Source organism: Macrotis lagotis, chromosome 5 (assembly GCF_037893015.1).
Source record: "Macrotis lagotis isolate mMagLag1 chromosome 5, bilby.v1.9.chrom.fasta, whole genome shotgun sequence".
NCBI lineage: Eukaryota > Metazoa > Chordata > Mammalia > Peramelemorphia > Peramelidae > Macrotis > Macrotis lagotis.
The window spans coordinates 238467432-238482328 of NC_133662.1; the positions used below are offsets into that span (position 1 = coordinate 238467432).

General features: G+C 42.5%; 1 protein-coding gene across 5 annotated transcripts in view; it reads left to right on the forward strand.

Annotated features, from left to right (window-relative positions):
- KSR1 (kinase suppressor of ras 1) overlaps nucleotides 1–14543 on the forward strand; it is a 230070-nt gene extending 215527 nt beyond the window's left edge. For 3 of the 5 annotated variants that reach the window (XM_074189014.1, XM_074189012.1, XM_074189013.1), the window contains one exon: nucleotides 7305–14543. In XM_074189014.1, the coding sequence (XP_074045115.1) occupies nucleotides 7305–7383 (79 nt within the window). In that variant the 3' untranslated portion in view covers nucleotides 7384–14543. Of the gene's footprint in view, nucleotides 1–1401 lie in introns of all 5 variants that reach the window. The other 2 variants (XM_074189015.1, XM_074189011.1) reach the window with 2 other exon arrangements.
- Nucleotides 14544–14897: the final 354 nt, after the last annotated feature.

A 14897-nucleotide genomic window follows, 5' to 3' on the forward strand; every position in this document is an offset into this window, starting at 1 on the left:
TTGTCAAAGATATATTGGCATTCCTGGGATAGGAACACTGATGGATAAAATGGTGGCCCTCAGTGAATTGTTAGAGCCAAGGCATTAGGTTAAACTCAATCCTTGAGCTGCATTTCATCAGGGGCCCATGGGGCTTTTGGCTTTGGAAAGGGAGGAAGTCAAACTTCCAACTTTGAGTGTGATTGGAGAGATCATAATTCTGACTTAGTGAAGTTTAGAGGTGAAAGGGAAATCGAGGGGCAGGGTCATCCAGTCCATTCCCCCTTCTATTACAAGTGAGAGAGGCAACATGGTAAGAATAAGCAGTTCACCCAGACCTAGAGTCTAGATACCCTAATAGTCACTGGCTGTGGGACCCTGTGCAAATCTCTTAACTTTCAAACCTGAGATCTCAAACTCAAGTCAGCCCAGAAATATAATTGGGAAATGTTGAATAAAATAACTAAAAAATACAACCTAGATAATGTCAGCTTGTGTTAGCAGGGAGCTTTTCTTCTATTCTGATCTCCTCCTTGAGGTTTGGCTTGAATGAATAATGGACAAAGAAAAAAAATGTTTCACCTTTCATTAGATCATTAACTTAGAGGCAGAAGAAACTTTAGAGGTCATCTAATTATGATATTTTTAGAAGCACTTCATAAGTCTTCTACTTAAAAGTCGGAAGAGTGCCCCACAGAGCAGTTTGGGTAGAGCAGAAATGATCTGTTGAGGTAGGGAATTCTCACTAATACAGATTGGCAATTTCTCTTGAGATAGGCACTGATGCATTATAAGTGACTGAAGATAGCTCTGACACCTTGAACATTTGATTTGACCTCTTGGGCCTCAATTTTCTTTTCTATAAAACTGAGGCACTAGTTGACCTCCCGGGTCCCTTCTACCTCTAGATCTAAGAACCTGTGACCCCCCCCCCAGGTCCCTTTTACCTCTAATAATCTAATATTATAGTACATCAGGGAGAGATGCTAAACTCAAATTTTTGAAAAAATGATTGTTAAAAATTATTTTACATATAATAGGGAAATATTTAATGAACTATATAAAAATAATTTTAAATGATTTTTTTTTAAAAAAAAAAAGATCCCCTGAAACAGAATGGACCAAGGACCCAAATGCCAATATATCTGCTTCTGGTGAACACCAGCACCTTTCTATTCTTGATTCCTGTCTTCCCAAACTTGGCTTCTAATTCTCATTTTTCTCTTCTCTTTTCCATTGACATCTATCCTGGGGTGTAATTCTCCTCAAATCTGGCCTGTCACATCTCCTCTTTCTCTACCACTCCATTTCCTGTCGTGTCCTTCATCTTGTTCTCATCTCAACCCTCCATCCTGTTGGCTTCTGACTGTCCTGGATGGCATTCCACATCTCTCCAAACATCAATATGGCGGCATGGTTTAGCCTCAGACGCTGGCGGAATCGCTACTCCAAAGGGCGCTACTACCACCCCGAATTTAAGGAGACCTTCTGTCCCCTCTTGGAGGAATAGTGTGTGTTCTATTGATTGTCTGTTTCTCACCATTGTACTGATTTGCCCTTCACATGTTCTACATCCTTTCTTTCTTCCCCTTCCCCTTTTGGCTCCTGATTCATGGTTTTTGTTTTTTGTTGTTTTTTTTTAACTCCCATACAACAAAGTGGGTTTAAAAAAATTGAACTGGCTACTTGAGGGATTGATGCTTTCTTATTTCCCAATGAATTAATTATCTACTCCCTCAAATAGAAAAACAGTTATGTGAATTTGGTCTTTGCATTGACTAAGACCCTCAGAGATTTTTAGAATATTCTCCCTCTGTGAAAATGCAGAAATTAATTCATATTTCACTGACTAAAGGAGAAGGGTAATAAAGAATAATTGACAGAGGGCTAGCCTTGGAATCAGGAAGACCTGGATCCAATATTGACTAGATCATCGGGTTGTAGTTGTAAAGTCCTTTGCCAGCATGAATACTATTGTAAATCTAGTCATTTTGATTATAATTTTAGTTTTGTGCCTCTGGTCAAGTCACTTAGACTCTCAGTGCTCCAGTTGAATTAAGTTATGGAGGAATTACTAATTTGTATCAGTGAATGGACTTTCCATCATGGATATTCCCCAAGGAAATAAAACCCCAGGATCAGTCAGGAAGTATTTCTGGCTTTCCAGTTTTCTCTGCTATCTTTCTACTTTGGGGAGAGGACTCCTGGGAGACCAAAGCAAAGGTAACAGTGGACTGACCAAAAAAAAAAAAAGATGTTAGCTCCATTCAGATCCCCTTGGGGCAGTTTATTGGTATGGTCTGGCCTGAGGCCTCACAACATCCTAGACAAAGTTCACCACTGAAAGACACAGCCCCTTCTGTGAGGCACAAGACCATTCCAGAAAGGCTCTGTTTATGTTTCTGTGTCTCACACATAAGAGGGCTCACCTCCTCCTTAGACACTTCTCCCATTCACCTTTCCCATCATTTGTTCATATTAAAATTCCCCTCTGGATTAAAGATGGTACTTTTCTCTGGACCCTGCCTAAAGAAGAGCATCTCTGCCTGTATAGGCTTCCCTTTCATCTCTAAATTCCTTTGTCCAATCATTCCCAGCTCTACCCAGATACACTGGACTTTGTCTCTCCTCTTGACTTTGACCTTATCCATCATTTGGGGGAGGGAGAGGTGCCAATGACAAATTTCCTTTGGGGATGATCACTTAATTTGATTTTTTTTGAATTTTGGAAACTTCACATAGTTACATTCCTTCTCCAAAATGAAGGGCAAATTGTAATAGTGCAAATACCATGTTATTCCATCATCAATCAATCAATAGGAATTAATAAACAGCAGCAGTATCAGCAAGCATTTATTTTGTGTGGTTAAATATATATATATATATATATATGAAAATATAACACAATCCCTATCCTCAAGGATCTTACAGTCCAACTTGTGCCAGACATTGAAGATACAGGTTCCATATGAGCCAGAGCCGGGCTGGGACTTGGAATTTTTTTTTTTTAAGATTTTATTTATTTTGAGTTTTACAATTTTTCCCCTAATCTTACTCCCCCTTACCCCCAACAGAAGCCAATTTTCCAGTCTTTACATTGTTTCCATGTTGTACATTGATCCAAATTGAATGTGATGAGAGAGAAATCATATCCTTAAGGAAGAAACATAAAGTAAAAGAGATAGCAAGATCAGACAATAATATATCAGGGTTTTTCCCCCCTAAATTAAAGGTCCTTGGTCTTTGTTCAAACTCCACAGTTGTTTCTCTGGATACAGATGGTAATCTCCATTTCAGATAGCCCAAAATTGTCCCTGATTGTTGCACTGATGGAATGAGTGAGTCCATCAAGGTTGATTATCATGGGGGCTTGGAAATCTTAACTATGATGGAGAATTGTAGCATCATGATACAGAATTTGACCTATCATTTCAAAGTGTTCATTCTCAGGATTGAACCAGAAACCTTCTGAATCCCCAAATCTTACCCTAAATTACTATATATCACTAAGTGCAAAAGCTTAACTAGGGTGGGGCACTTGGGATTCTGACCCAGAGTGCCAAAATTTAGGGGGTACCAATAACACTGGTAGAACTTCTCCAGGTGAAATCCTTGAATTTATCAACCCAAGTAGGAGCCTTCCTGTCTTTCTTAAATCTCTGATCCAGGTTAAAATGGATAAAATCATGGATAAAATCACATGTTGAATAACTAGGATTTTTGTATCACTTCAGGGTTTGCAAAACATCTTCTATAGGTTTTCTCATTTTCTCCTCCGAACAACCCTGGAATGTAGGTACCATTATTATTTCCCTTTTACAGATGAATAAATGATGTAAAGAGATTTACCAAGGCTAACAAAGCTATTAATCATAGAAGGCAGGATTTGAACTTAAAACTTCTTGTCTCGAAGTCTAGTCTTTTTTTTTCTGCTACATCAGTAAAGTTAGATTCCTTTCAATAAGCATTTATGAAGTGCCAACTCTAAACCAGATGCTGTGGTAACTCTTGGGAGACAGAAAGAGTCAAAAGATAACCCCTGCCCTCAAGGAGCTTATGATCTAATGAGGGAAACAGCAAGCAAACAACCATGTACAAACAATCTATATATGTGATAAATAGGAACTGATTAAGAAAAGAAAGGTATGAAAATTAAGAGTGGTTGGGAAAGTCTTTCTGTAGATATGGTCATATAATAAACAATCCTACTACATTGAGTTGGTAGGAAAAATAAGAAGGTTGCTACCATAGCCAGCCCAACTGGGTCTCTTGCTTTGGTGCCAACCACTAAAAGTGTCCTAGGCCAATCAACACAAAAGATGTCCCTGAATCAGTTTAAGAGTTGTGGGGGTGAACTTTAGAAAGGAACCTCTTTTAAGATGTGAAATTCACTGGTTTCACCTGTGGAAGGAAAGCACAATCACTGTCTGCTCCCTCTTTTGTTCAGTGCTGTAAGACAGAGCCCAGGTTACAAAGCCCTAGTTACCCTTTTGAGTTTTAATGACAATAGAGTGATTCATTTGGAAGTGAGACTGGGGAATTCCACATTTCTGCTCCTTCCTTTGTCTTCTAAGCCAAAACTTGCTCTATAATGTATGCTGGATAAGTTGCTTTTAGAGTTAAGATAATTATTTCTAAATTTCCTTTTATCTGCAGTAGCATAATGTCCCAAATTTTGGGCACAACCACTATTTATTAGGAACTTATTAGGGCCTCCTCAGACTGGACCACCTGGGGTTGGAGGTCCAAAATCTAAGCCAAGCCTCCTGGGTCAAGGCTAACATGCCTTCTAAGCTAATCATGGTAGGCCAGGTATGACCTCATAGGGCATCATTTAGTCTGTTTATTCTCTGAATCTGGGTAAGAAAGTCAAAAAGTGGGCCATGGGTTTTTTTTTTAATCTACTTTAATTATAAGTCAACCAAAAAGATTTTATTTGAGGGTCTGGTGGTCAGTCTACTTCCTGATCAGTTGATAATCACTTGTCAGCCCTCTGTTCAGAGAATATTTGGTTTTGGGGAGTTTTTGGGGCTGGCTTTGGGTTGTGTAGAAATAATACTATAACATTCAGGGCAATGACCTGTGGGCCACACCACTCCTCCAGATCTAATCCCCTGCCCTCATCATTCTTAGGGACTCCCAAGCTAACATTTCTCTAATGCTTGCTCCCAGTATTTTTCACTATTTTCCAACGGTGTGTGTCTGTGTCTATTTTGCTGTTTTTGTCTGTCTGTTTCTTTTTCTAGGTTGTAGCTCCTGGCGCTGCCTTGCATGACTCCTCGCCTTTTTTCCCTCTCTTCTAATCGACTTCTCAACTCCAAACAGTTGCCTCTACTGACTAAAATGCAAACGTGGATTCTTTGCATTAACCAAGGGGGATGTAACTTCCGCCTCACCGAATCCTTTCTCCAGAAGTATTTTTTTATTAAAACAAAAAAGCTTTCTTGTTTTGTTATTGTTTTTATGCGTGTTATAGTTGTTTTTGCTTGTGTAACACATGCTCCTTTTTGGGAAGTAACTCCACTAACTGTTGGATATGGCTGCCTATGTTTATTCCCCTCTAGCACTCGGATCTCTCCTGAATGTAACTTCTGTGTTTGGGCAGTTCTTCCCAAGGCAGTGGACTGGAGCCCATGTACAGGGGTGTGGGATGTTGCTCATCTATCTTACAGGCAATATCAAAGGTCTAAGGCTGTAGCAAGAACCTATAAACGTAAATAAATCTGAGAAGGATTTTCAGCCCTTCACCCAAGTGATTTGGAACCATTCAAATTCCAGCCTTGCCACCAGAGTGACCTAGGGCAAAGCACAGAATCCATCTGGGCCTCTGAAGTTTTAGAGGCTCTTAGACCTCGTTTGTGCCCTGGACTCCTTAGACAGTGGTCTTATGAAGCCTGTGGAGTCATATTTTTAAAAGCTTAAAATAAAGGGCGGCTAGGTGGTGCAGTGGATAGAGCACCGGCCCTGGAGTCAGGAGGACCTGAGTCCAAATCCGACCTCAGACACTTAATTATTACCTAGCTGCGTGACCTTGGACAAGCCACTTAACCCCATTTGCCTTGCAAAAAAAAAGCTTAAAATAAAATATACAGGATTACAAAGGAAACCAGTTCTTTTGAAATACAATGATCAGAATTTATAAAGGAAAAATTCATGGACTTCCACCTTAAACTCACGGTCCTATGATCAGGAGGACCCCTGCCTGGAATGTCCATGGAAGAAAATTTCCTGTGGCTGCAGCTTTTGTGGACAGTTGTGTCAGATGGGTCGATGTCACAAGGGCTACCCTTAAATTTGCTTTGCAAGCACCAGGGGGGTCATTATACATCCTCAGGAGTTTTTCCCAACATTAAGGGCCTCACATTTAATGCAACCCTCCTTTTAATATAGTAAATCTAGAGGGTGTGTTTTGCAGGGGCAAAAACTATTCTATTAGGAGTCCAAGGTCCCAAGTTCCATTCCTTTCTCAGTTCTTAACTACTTTGCGACCTTGAGGAAGTCACTTGCTTCTCTGAGCCTCCGTTACCCAATCTGTAATAATGAAAGGGATAGGGGAAATGATTTCATAGAGATCCCTTCTGACCCAAAATTTATTGTGGGCCAGTCTGAAGATGATGATGATGATGTCAAACCACCCCACAGTGATGGTGATTGCCATATCCTTTGTCCACAGCCTCCATCTCTTCACCCAAATGTAATTTATAAAGATTAATTTCCTTACTTCAAAAATGTCCCTTGCTTTCAATACCCTTTAATGGCTCTCCACTCAAAAAGTTGGGCCTCTTAGGGTGCTTTAAGATTGGTGAAACACTTTACAGATAACATTCTGTGGTTATTATCCTTTTATCTTTGTGATCCTGAGGCTAAGAGAGGGTTACATGACTCACCCAAGGCTGAGTGCAATAAATCACCAAGTTGGGACTTGAACCTCAATTTTCCTGTCTCCTAGACTTCCTCTGCTTATCAGATGGGAACCTTACCCCCTGGAGCAGCCTGCCTTAGGATGCTTTTTATCATGAGACTCGGTCGTTTCACTTCACTTCCTTCTCACCCCTTCTTTTTACCTTCCTCCAAACCTAAGATGTTTTTTGGTCTGCCAAGACCAATATCCATGAAAACAAAATGGCACTCGCCTTCCATCTCTTCCAAGGGGCAAGTACTAGAAGGGTGACTAGGTCTTGTGACTGGTGGAATACTGGCAACCTTTTTGTCAGAGGTCTGAGCTCCTTGTTGGGCTGGAGAGACCCCCCCTGCCTCCCTTGTTTTGAAGCTTTCCAATGGAAAACCCCAAGAAGCTAAAACTGTGTTTTTCTTCCTTTTTTCAGCATTAACAGTAGCAAAGTTGTGTCCCGGTTTGAAAGGTTTGGCATGGGCATCCCGGAGTCCAGTAATCCAAAGATTTAGCCTGGTGTGCAATGTTTCTCACTGCTGTTGATTTATTTTAAGTTTTTGTTTTGTGGGTTTGTTGTTCTCCCATATTCCATCTCTGCCCCTTTCCCCTCCCCCCAAAAAAGAATTCAACGCTGCAAAACCTCAGCCACCTTCTTAGAATCATCCCAACACAGCCAGCCAGGAGCCTGATGACCTGCTATCGTGTAGACTGTTTGTACAGATATGCATTTGTCTCCTGAATGTAGAGCTGCACATTGTGTGTGTGTGTGTGTGTACAGACACATACAACATACAAAATATATGTGTGTGATCACATGCACACACATATATATGGATTTTATATGTATATGTGTATGTGTAAAATCCAGACAGATAATAAGTTTACATGTAACTTTTCTGTTGAATGAACTATTTTTTTTAAACTAGGTAATAATAAAAGTGACCCAAGTGTCTATAGCATGAATGTTTGGTTGGCCTAAATGGTGGTGTTGGGGTGAAAGGATCATTCCTTAGCAAAGTGAATCCTAGAAATCCATCAGACTCCCCAAGTTGGGGTAGATGCAGGACCCAGTAAACCAAGATTGGGTCTTTTGGGGCAGGGGGGGAGAGGGCATATCTCCCCCACACACTCACATAGCCCTTCCCTACTCTCCCCACCTTGGAGGTCTTACCACTTATCAGGTACAGTATAGAGGAGAGTCCTTTTGGCTATAGACTAGATGGTCTCTGGGATCCCTTCTGGCTCGGGCATTCTGACCTTCAATTGGCCCCTTTATTCTAAACCCTAAACTTACCATTTGTTGCCTTCCATGAACCAGTGAAAAATGACTCTTAATAGGGGAGAACCTTGAGACACATGGGGTAGCATAATACAATGAAAAATATGGTATCTGATACTAGAGAACTGGAATTCCAATCCAACCTCTGTTGTTTGTTAGCTATGTGACCTTGGGCAAGCAGTATTTTCTGAGCCTCAGTTTCCTTACCTGTAGAATGGACTGAAATCATTTTCCCCTCCCTTGCACTCAGTTTCCCCAACTGTAAAACAAGGGGGTTTCACTAGATAGAGCCCTCTAGGGTCCCTTCCAGCTCAAATCTATGACGTAACATGTAAGAGGACTACCTGATCTGGTTTTTCCCACCCTTTTCCCAGAAAGAACACCCCGGTGAAGCTGTGGGGAGGTTGTATCAGCAGCTGTATCAGATTTGAGAAGACCCGACTTAAGATGAAGAGTCCTGGTGCGGCTAGGTGGCACAGAGGATAGAGCACCAGCTCTGGAGTCAGGAGGACCTGAGTTCAAATCCAACCTCAGACACTTAATTCCCTAGCTGTGTGGCCTTGGGCAAGTCACTTAACCCCATTGTCTTGCAAAAAAAAACTAAAAAAAAAGATGGAATAGTTCTGTGACATGTTGAGAGAAACCCCTAAGTGTAGATAGATGAATTTGTCCTACAGAGGTGGTCTTTCAGAGAAGCCTTTGAAATCTATTCATGAATTGCTGATCTAATCCGACCCTTTAGTTCTGATGCAATAGCCTTAGAAAGGTGAATGACTTGAACAAGGTCACACAAATAGTCTCTAAGGTGGGCTTTGAATCTCAGTCCCCTGAGACTGGAGTGTGACTATTCTTTCACATATGGATGTGAATTCAATGTCTAGGTTCTGAGTTTAGACCCAGATAACACTTGCTGTTTGCCCCCATCCTCCCAAATGGGACTTGGACAATGAAGGCCAATGCTGTCGTGGTTATTTAGGCTTAGATTTGAAAAACTTTAGGAGGCCCCACCTTTCAGCCCAGCCCAGAGTTTGACTAGGGCCAGGTTCCTAAGCAGTGACTTTCCATATTGCTCCCGAAAAATCCTTGGGAGTTTGTAATGTACAGGTCAAACACCCCATGCTCATTCTGGTCCTGGTGGGTACCCATCCCTCTTCTCTTATTCTTCACCTTCACCATCTGTCAGTAAGTCCAGACCTGAAGAACCCCATTCCCATCCCCACTCGAAAGAAGGTACAAGCTCCCTGAAACCCTTCTTCATAAATGTTCTCGTCAGTGGCATGCCATCAAACATCACCACCCAATCATTCACATAGTATTCCAGGACTGTGAGGGTCCCAAGAACTCCCATTTATCTGCTGATGGAGGAAACCCCTCTGGGAATAGGGAAGGAGATGAGAAATCACCCTGTTTCAGCCCCTCCTTTGGAAGTAAAGCCTTTCAGCTTACAGAGCCCCAGGGACAGTAATCTGAGGGAAGATCACAGGAATCTTAGGCCCCGATGATCCCCCTCTTCTCCCTTCTGCCCCATCTCCACCCACCTTGGCCGAGAGGAATCTTCCTTCTGACCACTTTATATCATTTGTCCCATATCTTAATATCTGTGTCATCCAATGTCAGAGCCAAAAAGAGACCTCAGAAGCCTTTAAGTCTTTGTTTAAAATGGATGAAGCCAAAACCCAGGGAGAGGAAAAGAGCGCTAATGAGTTAATAGGGACCACAGGTGGGTCACGCTAGAGGCAGGAGGCAGAGCTGCTTATTTTTGTTGCATTTGAGTTGAGTGTGTTCATGTGTGTCCGATTCCATGGGGATTTTCCAGGCTGGGTCTACCCCACCTTCCCTTTTTTTAAAAAGGTTTTTGCAAGGCAAATGGGGTTAAGTGGCTTGCCCAAGGCCACACAGAAAGGTAATTATTAAGTGTCTGAGACTGGATTTGAACCCAGTTACTCCTGACTCCAGGGCTGGTGCTTTTTCCACTGTGCCACCTAGCCACCCCTCCACCTTCCCTTTTTAAGGAAAAAGGGTTTTCCCCAGACCTTTCCAGTGCTGACTCTCTTCCCCCTTCAACTTGAAATTTCACAAGCCACTGCCTCCCCAGAGGATTTGTGCCTCACATGGATAAGATAGAGCCAAGAAGGACACTCTAGTAACCTAAAAGGAGTAAATTAGAGACAGTGTGATGGAATGATTAGACAGCCAAACCTGAAGTCAGTTATGGGTTCAAATCCTAGCCCTTTGTTTCAAGTTCCTCTTTCAAAGTATCATAGTCAATTATTAATTAGTCACCTATTATTATCCAGGTACTATGCTAAGTCTGGGGGGAGGTACAAAGAACAATATTGTATCCCATCCTGTCCAGGTGACTGAGCAAATCACCCCCCCCCAATTAATTCTCTAAGAATAGGAATCATTCTGCATGATATAAGGAATCTCCTCACTGGGAGACCCCTACACCAATAAATTAAATCCATCTTAAAAAAATGGGACAAAGTGCACATTTAATAATGTGGCGGAATAGGTAGGAGCTTGAATCAGGGTCAGGGTCAGGGCCTTGTGACTGGGCTCATGGGAATAGAACAAACACCTTCAAGGATTCCCTCACAGGTGGGTAGGATGGATGTTGGTATAGCTTCGGCAGTTAAGAGAAACCCTTAGGTACTGAGTGACTCCATTTCTTTGTCAGGGCTTAACCGCCCATTTCCAATTCATTTCCTTTTTATTTAATAAAGGAAGGAGCTAGAAAACATCTAAATTTCCCTCCTCTCTTTTCCCTGCTGACTCGTGTGTGTGTGTGTGTGTGTGTGTGTGTGTGTGTGTGTTTGAGGGGGTGGATCTGTTTTTAAAGATGAGGAAATCAACTGAAATATTTGACCCCCAGTTGACTTTTTTGTTCATTTTTTGAGGTGACTGTGAAATGAAACTTAACTGAATTGCTTGCATGTTTGTTTTCCCCAGTTTTGTCTATGAAATAAACTGTGAATTATTGACAACTGTTTGAGGAGAAAACCCTGGAGTCCTTCACCCTATTTGGGAACTGGTCCTTACCCACTTTTTTTTAAAGTAAGGCCCAAATGCAAACTTTGCTTTAGATGGGAATAAACCTTAAGGCCTTAGAAGTCACTTCCTAATTCCCCAGGGAAATCCTGTCTTCTAGCCACCCCTTCACCATCCCTCCTGATGCTGGCTGCCATTCTTTCTATCTGGATGTCCAACTTGGACAGCTCACTTGGCGTTTTGAATTCTAGTAGGTTCTAGTTTCCAATAAGGATGGCGGTTACTGACTGGATTTCTCAATGACCATTCTTTACTTATGCATGAGACGATGGAGTCGTTCTGCAACATTTATGATGTTTCTGATGATATTTAAAGATGTGCCTGTAGGTTTGTTTTTGTTTCTTGCTATTTTGGGGACACATAAATGTGAAAATGGTGTGGGAGAGAGGGGGGGGCTGGTAACATCCCCTGAGATTTCACCTGTCTATGTAAACAGAGTCTCATAGGGTTAAAAAAAATGGACTTTTTTCCTTTTTTGAATGTGATGTAAAATTTGTACAGCAAAAATTTTTATATTTTCTATCAACTGAGTTTGTCTTTCACAGATGCTATTAATTTAATTAAAAGGTTAGTGTTATTAACAAGTATGTTGTATTAGTCATATGTTACTGGCAGGAGACCCTCCATTGCCAATAGAATTCTGATTATTTGGAGAGCTCTTTGGTGAATAAAATTGTTGTGCTCCATTGAACCATAATTTTCCAGAGTCCGTGTCAGTTTTTGCTTCATTGCAGCCAGGACCAATGAATATCAACCATGTGGCCCAAAGTGTGACATCGTTGAGAGGATGAAGAAGGAGGTATACAGGTAAATTATCCTTCAGTAGTACCATGAATATATGGGGGCTAAGGAGAGATACAAAGGGCAAAACCCCCCTAAAAACAATAATTACCAAATCTATTAAGTAGTAGTTGTAAAATAGAAAAGTTGATTAAGACACAAAACCCTGAAGTAATCAGTGTAAGAAACATCATAAGAAAGTGTTCAAAGAAGCCAAGTCTTCCAACTATTGGACTATGGACTCACTAATCAACTAACACTGCTGGAAAAACTGGAAAGCCATCTGGTGGAAATTAAGAGGCCAGGGGGCAGCTAAGTGGTGCGGTAGAGAGAGCACCAGCCCTGGAGTCAGGATGACCCGAGTTCAAATCCAACCTCAGACACTTAATAATGACCTAGCCTGTGTGGCCTCGGGCAAGTCACTTAAGTTCTAGGCCCCCTGTGACGTGGAGTGACAGAAACCACATGGGATGCTGTGACGTGTCAGAAACGACATGGGATGGCATCACGTGTCAGAAAGGACATGGGATGGGACGGCGTGTCAAAAAACGACATGGGATGGGATGGCGTGTCAGAAACGACATGGGGTAGGATGGCGTGTCACAAACGACATGGGATGGGACAGCGTGTCAGAAACGACATGGGAAAGGATATGGGGTGGGATGGCGTGTCAGAAAAGACATGGGATGGCATCGCGTGTCAAAAAGGACATGGGAGTTGATGGCGTGTCAGAAACGACATGGGATGGGATGGCGTGTAAGAAAGGACATGGGAAGGCACGGCATGACAGAAACGTCATGAGATGGGGCGGCCTGGCATGTTCTAGGCCCCCTGTGACGTGGAGTGACAGAAACCACATGGGATGCTGTGAAGTGTCAGAAAGGACATGGGATGACATCACGTGTAAGAAACAAAATGGGATGGGATGACTGCCAGAAAGGAAATGGGATGGGATGGCATGTCAGAAAGGGCACCGGATGGGATGACATGTCAGATACGACACTGGATGGGATGGCGTGTCAGAAACGACACGGAGTCGGACGGTGTGACAGAAACGACATGGGATGGGATGGCGTGACAGAAATGACATGGGGTCGGACGGCACGTCACATAGGACACGGGATGGCATCACGTGTCAGAAACGACATGGGATGGGATGGCGTGTCAGAAACGACATGGGATGGGATGACGTGTCAGAAACGGCATGGGATGGGATGGCATGTCAGACAGGACATGGGTTGGGATTGCGTGTAAGAAACGACATGGGTTGGGATGGCATGTGAGAAACGACATGGGATGGCGTGCAAGAAAGGACATGGGATATGATGGCGTGTCAGAAACGACATGGGATGGGATGGCGTGTCAGAAATGACATGGGAAGGCACGGCATGACAGAAACGTCATGAGATGGGACAGCCTGGCATGTTCTAGGCCCCTTGTGACTTGGAGAGACAGAAACCACACGGGATGCTGTGACATGTCAGAAAGGACATGGGATGGCATCACATGTAAGAAATGACTCAGTGTATCAGCCTGAGGTTTCTTTCCCCTATTGATTGTTGGAAGCCAGATTGCATAGCATTTATTGGGAGAAATGCACATGGTGTTTGGAAAGGAAAAAGAGGGAACAATTGAGATGTCACTTCCTTTATGGAAGATTCTCTGATCTCCCTGGTCCTTAATGATCTTCCCATTGTCCCCAAGGAAATGAGGCATTTATTTCTCTGCAGAGTATTGGCCTCAAGACCAATAAAAGTGGGATAAAGACTAATTTGTTATTTTTTAGTTGTTTCAGTTCTGTCTGACTCTTCATGACCCCATTTGGGTTTCACTTGGCAAAAATACTAAAGGATTTTTATTTTTATTTTTTGCCATTTCCTTCTTTAGCTCATTCTATAGGTGAGGAAACTGAGGCCAACAGGGTTAAGTGATTTGCCCAAGGTCATAAGTGTCCGAGGTTAGATTTGAACTTAGATCTTCCTGATTCCAGACTGGGTACTCTATCTGCCATACTACCTAGCTCCCCCTTTGCAAATTCAAAGATAAAAAAGGAAAAACAGACTCTGCCCTTAAGATAGCAGTTTCCTTTATAATTCTTGTATTTTATTTTGTGCCTGAGAAGAGACTCATAGGTTTCAATAGATGCTCAAGGGGGTCTATGACACAAGCAAGGTAAAGAAAGCTTACTTCTAAAAATACCCTTTCTTGATTTGTAGAAAGCTATGGACATGTATTATCATTCAACTGATGATAAGCACAGTTCTATTCACTTTGCCACCTAGCTTCTCCTTCAGGGCATGTGCAAACTAACTTTGTGACTCTGGATAGGTCACTTACATTTTCCTTTTCTTTTTTTAATTATATAAATATTTTATTTCTTTTCCAATTTTATACAATAGTAGTTTCCACCACTCATTTCTTTGCAAGGTTTTGAATTTTATAATTCCCCCCCTTCCTACCCTCCTCTCACCTCCTCCCTCTCCCTCGACATGGGATGGCATCGCGTGTCAGAAACGACATAGGATGGGATGGCGTGTCAGAAATGACATGGGATGGGATGGCGTGTCCTAAGAAAGAAAGGATGGAATGGCGTGTCAGAAACTACACGGGGTTGGACGGCGTGACAGAAACGACAGGGGATGACATCGCGTGTCAGAAATGACATGGGCTCTGATGGCGTGTCAGAAACGACATGGGATGGGATGCCGTGTCAGAAACGACATGGAAAGGGATAGCGTGTCAGAAACGACAGGAGATGGCATCGCGTGTCAGAAAGGACAGGGGATGGGATGGCGCGTCAGAAACGACATGGGATGGCATAGTGTGTCAGAAACGACATGGGATGGCATCGCGTGTCAGAAACGACATGGGATGGCACCGCGTGTCAGAAACGACATGGGATCAGATGGCGTGTCA